The 11119-nt window shown below is 39.0% G+C and overlaps 1 protein-coding gene across 1 annotated transcript in view; it reads right to left on the reverse strand.

The window, feature by feature from the left end:
• Positions 1-10534, reverse strand: part of afap1 (actin filament associated protein 1) — a 93873-nt gene extending 83339 nt beyond the window's left edge. The window contains exon 1 of the mRNA XM_086285302.1: positions 10404-10534. Coding sequence (XP_086141428.1) covers positions 10404-10428 — 25 coding nt within the window. The 5' untranslated portion in view covers positions 10429-10534. The remainder of the gene's footprint in view (positions 1-10403) is intronic.
• Positions 10535-11119: the final 585 nt, after the last annotated feature.

The following is an 11119-nucleotide window of genomic DNA, read 5'->3' on the forward strand; positions in this document are numbered from 1 at the left end:
TTACTGTCTGTAACCTCAGTGTGTCCCAGACCTGGACAAAAAAAGCTCCCCACTGTTTGTTTTTTTAAAGATATCTTGGAGGCTCTTTGCATTTGAGTCTCATATTTTGGAAGATAAATGAAAAACCTGTTTGGTCCTGAGCTGAAAAAGCATAAGGACCTCTGCTTTATAGGGCATGACAGGGCCCAAGAAAAATCAAGATTCCTGGTGAGGCTCATGTTAAACTAAGTTAACCACATGCTGGTATCTTTTTTTGTCCAGAAACATTTAGCAAACTGATTGCTGCCTTTCTCGGGTTAATTAAAATAGCGGAAGAATCCTGAAAGGGCGATCGTGAGTAAATAAAGAGCTTCTGTTTAAATTATCTAACTGATTTCAGTTTTATACATCCTGAAACTTTGTGTGTCAGACTGAGGAGCTAGACGAGGCGCAATCTGTGGCCTTCTTCTCTAGCCCCAGGGTCACTTATATTTAAAAAAATAATAATAACAGTAAAAAAAAATGGCACTGCAATGAGATTAGGGGCTGCAGGGGGGCGTAACACACACACACACACGTCCCCACACCAAAATCAAGGCACGCTCTATGTGCATTCTTTTTAAATATAGTCTGTGTTCTCATGAGAATCTCCTGCATTTCATCCCCATGTAGAAGTGAACTGGATGACATGAATCTGCTGGATCACATTCCATCCAGTCAGTACACTCCAGCCTCAGGAAAGACATGTCTTGTTCCATCTGCATGTGGTCTAAAGGAATGCAAAGGAGATAGGTATGAGCTAAGATTTGTGTGTGCATCCATACTCTCTGTCTCTTTGACTCTCAGTCTGAGTTGAGGCTTAGTCTACATTCTCTGTGGGGGACTAGAGTTACTTTTTTCCATAGTCTTCCCCCTGCAGGCTTTTAATAAACAGCCTTTATCTGTGATCAGACTCTAATAACAAAGCTGATCCTACCCATTTATTCTTTGTACAGCAATTGGAACTGCATTTTTAAAAGATCTCATTTTGGTTGAAAAACAGTTCAAAACAGAAAGTTTTAGTCATGTGCTAGATGCCCTTTACATGTCCTTCCTGGATTTTCTAGTAAGGGAAGGTTTGTGTACAAGAAGATTCATTAACCCTCTGAGGTCTAAAGCCATTATCAGTATTAGCCACAAATCTAGGCCTTGTCCCTTCACTAAAAAGACTTGGGAGAACAATGTAAAACAAGGATATTCTAATAGCATATGGTTAAGATTACGGGTATGGTCATCACCAGTAACGATGACACCTCAGCATGTCATGGTCCCGGTTTTGTGTTCCTTTTGCAACATGTATTCCTTGTGCTAACTTTGCTTTTCTCTCTGCCTCACATTTGCCAGCATTATTAGCCGCAGACTTCCTCTTGTGAGAAGTGCAATGCAAAAGTCAGAATTCTGAGAAAAAACTCAGAATTCTGAAGAAACAGTCAGAACTCTGACTTTAATCTCAGAATTCTGACTTTAATCTCAGAACTCTGAGTTTAATCTCAGAACTCTGAGTTTTTTTAGAATTCTGGAAGAGAAGAAAAAACTTTTTTTCTGGTGGCCCTCTATCATATAATGTGGAGAAATTGAATATCAAATGGAAATAGAATATCAACCAATTTAAAAAATAACACACACATTAAATAAAAGTTATAAACTGATTTGCCTGCCATAGAGTGAATTAAGTATTTGATCCCAAAGGAAAGCGTGATCTAGTACTTGATTAAGAAACCTTTCCTGACTAGCAAGTGATGGTTGCCAACGGCAACGGTTTCTCATAATTGGAACTGTAGAGTACAAGGACATTTTACCAAATATTAGTTGGGATTTATGTCTATTTCTATTTCATAAAATTTATTTTAACTTGTTTGCCTAATTTTTGTTTTTAAAAGTCTTTACATTTATGCATGCATTAAAGTCATTAGTATATGCTGCACAACTATTCCACAATGGTTCAAAGCTCAAAGAAATCATCAAGAGCCCAAAATTACCATAATACTGTAGAGATTTATCAAGCTTGTCTAAATATTAGTCTGTTTTGGATGGACTCTTCTTTTTTTATACCCTATTCATATGCATTATCTCTAAAATACTATACACAGCACCTAAAAAAATTCACAACATAAGACTTAAGTGGAGTAGAAGTAAACGTGAAAAGAGGTCACAGGCAAAGAGACTGAATGGAAATCTTGGTAGTCTGTGAGGACTTCTGATGGGCAGATTTTATAGAGTGGATGAGAAAGACAGAGGAAGATTAAGACAAAGGCACTCCTGTGTGCCAACCTTGCTGAACTGTGGGAAGACTACACAGTCATAGACACCTCAACACTCAGCTCATACCCCCTAAGACTGTGACTCACACCAGCAGTTTTTCATCTGTTAAAACTCTTCACATATTCTGCTTTTACACAAACACATAGGATGAAACCCTCCCCTTTCCAGTGTTTCTCACTAATGCTTTTCGTGTACGTACCCTGCAGCACAATCTGGATAGCATCTGACATATTAATGGAGAAGAACTCCCCCTAACCTGGTTCACTGACATGCTGACTTATTACACATACATGCAACTCTATTACACTTGAGCAAATGTTGACTTAGACAGTCTTTATCACCTGAGGCTACTATTTATCTTCATACGGCATTTGAAAGATTCTTCGGGATTAAAAATCTTGCACAAGAACATCTACATTTTTTATAAATCATAAACATAGGTCATGTATAGATATAAATGCTTTTACTATATTCACTTCTCAGAGGATTAGTAAGAATGAAGTGAGGGCAGCTATGAAGAGGATGAAGAGTGTTAAAGCAGTTAGACCAGATACCTGTGGATGTATGGAGTTGTCCTGGAGAGAGTGCAGAAGACTTCTTATTCAGACTGTTTAATACAAACTTGGAGAGTGAGAGGATTTCTAAGAAATGAGGGAGACGCGTACTGGTACAAGAACAGGGGTGATGTGCAGAGCTGTAGTAAAAGCACTGACAGCTACATCAAGGCTCTTTATATTGTAGGCTAGAGACCCTACAATAATAGAGAAAGAAGTCCAACGATCAGACAACCACCTATGAGCAAGCACTTGGAGACACTGGGAAGGAAAAACTCCCTTTTAACAGGAACAAACTGCTGGCAGAACCAGGCTCTGGGAAGGGCAGCCATCTGCTGCAACTGATTGGACATGATAGAAGCTAGAAAGTAATCATATCCAATGATTAAATGCAAAGTGTTGTACAAACACATAGAGTTAAAAAAATGTGAGTGAAGACGAAATGCTCAGTATATCATGAGAAGCAGCCTCAACTTATTGCAGCATTACGAAGGGAGGGTTCACAGTCACCCGATCCAACCTTAGATATATGCTTTATCAAATACTGAATTGCACTAGTTTAATCTAGATGTAATAAATACATGAACAGTTTTTTTCAGCATCACTGAGTTTGTAAAGAAAGCTGCATTCTCAAACATCCAGGTAAGAAAATCAGGAAAACTCAGAAAAAAAAATTCAAACGTAGTGTTTTCAGTGGTAGAAACATTTTGTCACTTATCCAAGTGACTTCTTCAATTTCCACTGGTAGTAAACAAAATGAACATGGCATGAGAAACAACATCAGAGAGACAACTCAGGTTGAGCAGTTTACAGACAAAGTTAAAAGGCGAGACTGGGGTGATTTAGAGGAGGGATAGTGGCTATACTGCCTAAATACAGGACAAAGGATGCTAAATATAGAGCTCCCAGACAGCAGGAAAAGAGGAAGACCACAGAGAGGATTCATGGTTGTAGTAAAGGAAGATTTGGTGTTACAAAGGAAGATGCAAAGCACAGGGTGACAGATGATCCACTGTGGTGACCCTTAAAGGGAACAACATCTTTAAAATAATCAATTAATTCATTAATATACTGAAATCTTTAAAAGACAGGATTAAAAAGAGCTCAGCGATTTAAAATAAAATTTATAAAAGCTACTTTATTAATGGACTTACTGTTCTAGTAAATTAAATACGGCAAGTTAAATCAAAAATGATGATTGTAGCATTTATTCATGTTGGTTCAACCAGCTGTCGCACTTACATCACATTTTGTTAGAGTTATTCACCAAACATAGAAAACTTCACACTGAACTTTATCATTTAATACGGATATGAATAACACCAAAACAAATATGCAATGAACTGGCCATTATATAGCACTTTTCTATCTCTAAAATTAGAAATATCCTGTCTCAGAGTAAAGCTGAAAAACTAGTTTGTGCGTTTATTACTGCTAGGGTGGAATACTGTAATTCATTATTATCAGGATGTCCTAAAAACTCCCTTAAAAGACTTCAGTTAATCCAAAATGCTGTAACAAGAGTCCTGACAGAGCAGATTTCTCCTATATTGGCTTCCCTTCAGTGACTCCCTGTTAAATCCAGAATTCAGAAACCTACAAGGTCTTAAATAATCAGGGCCCATCTTATCTTAATGACCTTGTAGTACCATATCACCCTATTAGGGCACTTTGCTCTCACACTGCAGGCCTACTTGTTGTTCCTAGAGTATTTAAAAGAAGGATGGGAGGCAGAGTTTTCAGCAGACAGACACTATCTCTACTTTTAAGATTAGGCTTAAAACTGAGTCAGGGCTGGATCAGGTGACCCTGAATCCTCCCTTAGTTATGCTGCAATAGGTACAGGCTACTGGGGGATTCCCGTGATGCATTGAGTATTTCTTCTTCACTCACTATGTGTCCATAGACCTCTCTGCACTGAATCATACTTGTTATTAATCTCTGTCTCTCTTCCACAGCATGTCTTTTATTCTGTCTTCCTTCTCTCTCCCCAACAGGTCGCAGCAGATGGCCCCGCCCCTCCCTGAGCCTGGTTCTGCCAGACGTTTTTCCTTCCCACTGTCGCCAAAGTGCTTGCTCGTAGGGGGTCATATGATTGTTGGGTTTTTCTCTGTATGTATAATTGTAGCTTCTACCTTACAATATAAAGCGCCTTGAGGTGACTGTTGCTGTGATTTGGTGCTGTAAGAATAAAAATTGAATTGAAATGAATTGAACTGAACTGACAAAACACTATACATCAGACTTCACCTTATATTCCTAATAGTGCTTTAGTGTATACACTCCAAGCACTTTATCAGCCTCACATTCATGGCCCATCACTAATTAACCTGATATTCTAGGGCTCAGATTCACCAGAGCCTCTTGGTAAATGGCTCTGGTATTTACTACCAGGTCATAGATCTGCAATCTCACTCATAGTTGCTTCAATCGCTCACCTAGAAGATGATCATCTCAGGTGCCACACACTTTGCTGCTATTTCACCAATGTCATTTTTATTTTCTATATTTCTTTATCGCTACTTAAAGAGTTGTTGGAAAATATAGGATTTCAGTTTATGTGCGTGGTCACGTAAATGAGTGCATTTGGAACAAATGTTGATGTAAGCATTTGTGTATGTGCCTGTTTAAGTGTGATTGCAGATGGGTTGCTTGAATCATTCATGCAGGGATAAGGTGAAGAATATAGGCAACTATGGCTCTCAGGAAGGAACAAATACTTTTTCATGGCGCTGTACAACGCTGTGAACATACACCACTCTTCCTCCACAAATAGAATTGAAATTGAATATCTGGAAAACATCTGGTTGTCAAATAAATAGATGTTTCAGTTTTGCTACAAACCTCCACCAGCAACCACCACCTAAGCAATGAAAAGGAATGATGGCTTTCTGGGCTCATACTGACAGACACTGAATTATCCAAACACATTACTTGTGAGCTGCAGATCCCGGCCGTGTCCCGACTTGAAATTAGGCAGTCTATCTGCGCAGCACAGGCATTACAATCATGCATTTCTTTCATTTCTTTTCAGTCTTCTCACAAGCACTGACAGGCCAGAAGAAGCAGACATCAGGAGAGAGTGAGGCAGGAAGGCAGCTGTGCTCTGTGGATGCCTCCTCGTGTTGGAAACAATTATTTAGACGTATTGTTCTGCTCTAAGAGCTTGTTAGCAACTTTTTCAGATTCAGATTCAAGATCCAGTCATTGACTATAATTGACTCTTTGTTTGTTGAGGCCATTAGCAGGTTGTAATTCACTACACACAGACACACACTGCAGAGCAAATATTTCATCTTTTCTTTTTTTCCTCCTGACTTTTAACTATGAGTGTAGAGTCCCCACCTGCAGGCAGGATTGAAGACAGAGATTTATACAAACTGAGAGAGACACTGGAGGATAGGGAGCAGACTGGAAATGTTGGCCTAAAGCTAAGCACAGTACGGTACACATACCAAAGGTGGGGGTTGGGGGGTTTAAGAGAGAGAGAACCAACAAAAGGAGGAAATGGACAAAAGAGAGGACAAAGGAAATTGTGCTGAGGATGAAGAAGAAGAAGAGAGGTCAAAAGAAACACAGCTGTTCAAAGTTAAACAAGGAGGGCACACCGATTAGTTAGAAAATGACTTTTACCTGATCAAGGAAACCCAAAATAAATAAATAAAGCAGTGGTTTGAGTCCTGTAACAAGATAAATATGTATCGTGCATGCTTGAATTATATCTTGCATTGTTACACCTCAACACACAAACCCAAACAGACCCAGATGTCCAATAGTGATGATGTCACTAGCAGAACCAACAGCATTAACAGAGCTGAGGTAATTAAGACTCAAAACCAGTGAGTGTAAATAGGAATAAATATATGAACCACAGTGTTTGAAAAGATATGCCAAAGATGATGTATATTACATTGAACTTTTCCTCGTTGGAATTTTGCTATACTGGACTTTTTAAGTTTGCATTCTTAGAAGTGAGCAAAGGAATAGTTCAAGCTATAATTAAGCCTCTGAATGATTCAGATAGGGGCTGCTGAGAGATAACAGCAGAATGACAAAATCTGCATTAGGACGTTGAAGACGTGGCAGTATTTGTACCTCATCCAACGAAGGACTAATGGGTTCTTTGAACTTGCATGTAAAGGAATTTTAAAAACCAACAAAAACACTACGTTGGATTAAGGTAATACTTAATTAGTCATCAGTCAAGAGTCCTTACACTACTCCCTCTTGCTCTGTCCTGTTTATGTGTGTTTCTTCAGGCTGTTCCAGTAGTTGGGGGAACATAGCATCAGGGTAAATGGAGACACCTGGGCCCTGTGTTTCTGAATGATCAATATTTGCTCTTCCTCTGTCCCACTGGAACTTATTTTTTTTCACCAGTCTGGCAGAATACTGTTCACTCGTTCACACATACACCGTCAATACTGGTGACTACTATTTCTTTCATTTGTTTTCTGTTGTTGTCGTCATGCCTTTCATGCCAGAGTCAGGTTTCTGTTAAGCTATAGCCTCAGCAGTCTGGACAATGGACAAAAGAGGAAAGCTGAACAATGTTTATCAATCCTTGCAGCTTACAGGCAGCTGCATTTATAACTATGTAAGTAAATGAAGAATGATTTGGTCTTTAAACTCTAACGATGTAGGGTTTAATGCCTAACCCAACCAGTAAGTAAATCGTGACCTTATGCCTGAACCAAACTGGGTGAAGATTCATTCACAGGCTTGGAGACCAGCTGCTGCCCCCAGCTGTTTGGTGAGTGACTGCTGACAGTTGCAATGTGAAATTGCTCACATAAAGGTGAGCAATTACAGATTCCTTCTCAGTTGCCTCAACCCTCACTCACAACTTGCGTGAGTAAGGGTTGTGACTAGTTTCACTTAGCGACTACCAACAACAGAGAAGACATTTTTTTCCTAGCGACTGGTAGTTGCTGACTGGTTTCTAAGACTGAAGCCTTACTCCTATTCTTTAATGACTATATTTTAAGCCCTAGAACATGTTCAACTGAAGCAACAAAACAAATTTAAATCATTAACTGTAAACACCTCACTGACTTTAAGGCAAACTTTGACAAGTTTCTCAGACGCTGCTTTGTTTTAGTCATAACAAGTGGTGAGAACTGGTATACCAGTTCACTAAGGTTCTTTCTGCCATTATACAATAGCTTTTTCCAGTTATTAGTAACATTTGTTGTAGGAATTCTAAAACTCTCCAGTGAAACTACAAAGTGTGTGCTACAAATCTCACCTCTCACCTTTCCTCCGCATGTGCAGGTTACATTGTTGGCTCAAAGCTCCATTCAGTCTACAGGATGTTTACAGATTGTTTGCCTGCCTTTGTCTGTTGTCACACAGTAACTGGCTGTGGGGAAGCTGGTCTGTCCTTTGAACTAATCCAGGACACAACAAAAATCAGACAGATAGAGATACAAACAGGGGTTTAAAAAAAGCAAGGAGTCTGGGAATAACTGTACATGATTAACCCACAAACAAAACAGAAGTCAGAAATGTCTGTGTAGGCCAGCATGATGCCTGCTATCTGAAAGGTTACTGGGTTACTGATATTTTAGGTACCACAGCATATGTGTCTATTTGAATATCAAATGGGTACCAAACTGTCAGTTATACACAGACTGGAAAAGCAGTCTAAAGTACACAGCTTGTAGATGGCAATGGCCCCATCCTGTATATGGTGCTGCTCATATAATCATCAGCTATTTATACTGGTTGTTATTTAATATGATTTCTGTTATTTGTAAACACTGATCTACTTATAACTCACAAACCTAAATAACTCAATTACTAACAAATTACTACTAAATAGGATTTTGAGCTGTGGAATTAATAGTATTATAAATAATAGGGGGGCTTTTAATGGTAAACATAGAAATTAACATGGAAATGACAGAATAGGCAAGGAATTACTGGCCACAACCCCTGTTCACAGCAACTACTCGGGGCCTTTTATGTCTATCATGGTTCTTTGGATGTAATAATATCTGGAAATATTCTCCTCTCTCTGTCATTTGTTCTGACGTTCTTTCTCCCTCGGTTAATGTCACAGAATGATAAAGACACGCCAGATTAGAAGTAAAGAAATAAGTTAAAAATTGTGAAATTCTTAAAACTTAAACCATGTGGTGACTGTTCAAATGTAATTTAATGTGAACATGAACGTGTGTAAAATGGTTACAACTTTTCATACACAAAGACAAAGAATCAGTGCTTCTCATTTGAAGTATATCTTTGAATCGGTCATCATAAAGATTTGTTTGTTGAGGAACAAAGTAAAAAATTGTAAAAAAGTAAAAATTTTAGAGGACTTCATTAAATGAACATTAATATACAAAACAGCTGATTTGGGGTTTCTTCAAACTGGCTGAGTAACTGATCACTACAATTTCAACATTTTCAAAGGTGACTAAAGGGATCATTTTTATTAGAAGTCATCTCCGGTGCAAGCTGACTTTTTTAATCCTATTAATTGTTCCATCCTAATTATTCTTCATCTCATGTTTCGTCTGTCTAATTGCTCTGTTGTATTTGAATAACTGCATCCGGGTGGGGGTTGCCAGATCAGCTGATGCCTGTGCCTCTCTTTAAGACACGAGGCAACACTAGCAAAATGTCTTAACCCTCTTGAAACAAATGTGTTCAAAATTTAAAACGAATATGGAAATCACCTCTGATATGTTTGGATTCTAGATGGCATATAACCATAAATACATTGATAAACATGAACTTGTTTTTCTTTGGATATATCATTCTAATCGATCAAAAGTGGATTAAAAAACAGTAACGTTGCCTTAAACGACTTTCTCCCGAGCGTTTTTTTCATGTTGAGAAATCTTAATTTAATGAATCAGTCTGTTAACTGGCCTCTCTTTGCTCTTTTCATTTCAATGACGACCACTTGTCTGGAAGTCACAGCTGGGAAAGCTGACAGAGATCCATGCTCCCAGCTGGTCCCCTCTTCACCCCCTCCTTCCTCCTCCTCCTCCTCCTGCAGGGCTGCTGATGCTGAGAGCAGCCTGCAGTATCCAAACACAGGCATCACACACCCAAGGTCTACCAATTAATCACACCTCTTTCTCCCTGCCTCCTCCTTTTCCTGCCTTCGTCTGTGTTACCACATGGCCCTTTGTAGCTTTATTCTAATGTCCTCTAATATTTACCAATAACACAAAACACGTAAAAAATACTTTAAAGAAAATACACTAAAATGTCTAAATAGGAAAATGAAATGAAAATATCAGAGTAGATGCAACTGAAGACAGCGTAGTCACTACACAGTATCACACACACACGCACACACGCACGCACGCACGCACGCACCAAAAGACTACTAAAAGGTACAACTGCAGAGAGTTGGGGACAGTAAATATCACAAACGAACCAATAGGAATTTAGTGTCATTAAAGCGTTATTTAAAAATGTAGGCAGTAAATAAACCCCAGCACACAGCTTCCATCAATTGTTTGAATGAATTCAGCAACACACCCAGACGAACTGGGAGCAACTCGTTAAATAAAGTCTACGACCAGAGGTCGTTTGAATCCAGCAGCTTACCTTTGTCGTTTTTCTCCTTATCCATGTTACAACGGACAACATGGATAACTGATAACTCCTCTCCAGCCGGTCACAATAAAGGAAGGGCGGGTGCATCCGTCAAGCACCCCCTCTCCGTCTCCTCCACCCTGTTCTGACAGGAAGTGAGTGATAGGAGCGCCGTCCAATCGCAGGCTGTATCGCTGGAGGCGGGTCTCGTGGCCACGTGGGCCTGTAGAACGTGTTGTGTAGCCAGTGTGTGAAAGCAAGTGAAAGCTGTTTGGCATATACAGTCGCAGCACACTGGAGCACCAAAGCACACCAAAAAAAAAAAAAACCTAAAAAAAATCTGCTGCTCTTTGCCCACACAAACTATGAAGCTATAGAGCTCATAAATCAATCAAATCACTTTTATTGTCACATCACATGTGCAGGCACACTGGCACAGCACATGCGAGTGAAATTCTTGTGTGCGAGCCCCACAAGCAACAGAGATGTGCAAACACAACAACACAAACGAGCAAAATACAAGAATGGCCAACCTGAAACTAATAAATATATGTACAATATATAATAGTGTATGCATTTCTGGATGTGTATACTAAATATTTTCCTACGTGTGTGTGTGTGTGTGTGTGTGTGTGTGTACACATTTTTACAAATTAAATAGTAAAATAAAAATAAAAAAATGCTCAGTTAATGTTTAATCTTAACACATAGATAAATAACTAGAAAGT

Source organism: Aulonocara sp. 'chitande type north' Nkhata Bay, linkage group LG3 (genome assembly GCF_057382095.1).
Source record: "Aulonocara sp. 'chitande type north' Nkhata Bay isolate Kocher_YH1m ecotype deep benthic linkage group LG3, A_spYH_male_GT1.1, whole genome shotgun sequence".
NCBI lineage: Eukaryota > Metazoa > Chordata > Actinopteri > Cichliformes > Cichlidae > Aulonocara > Aulonocara sp. 'chitande type north' Nkhata Bay.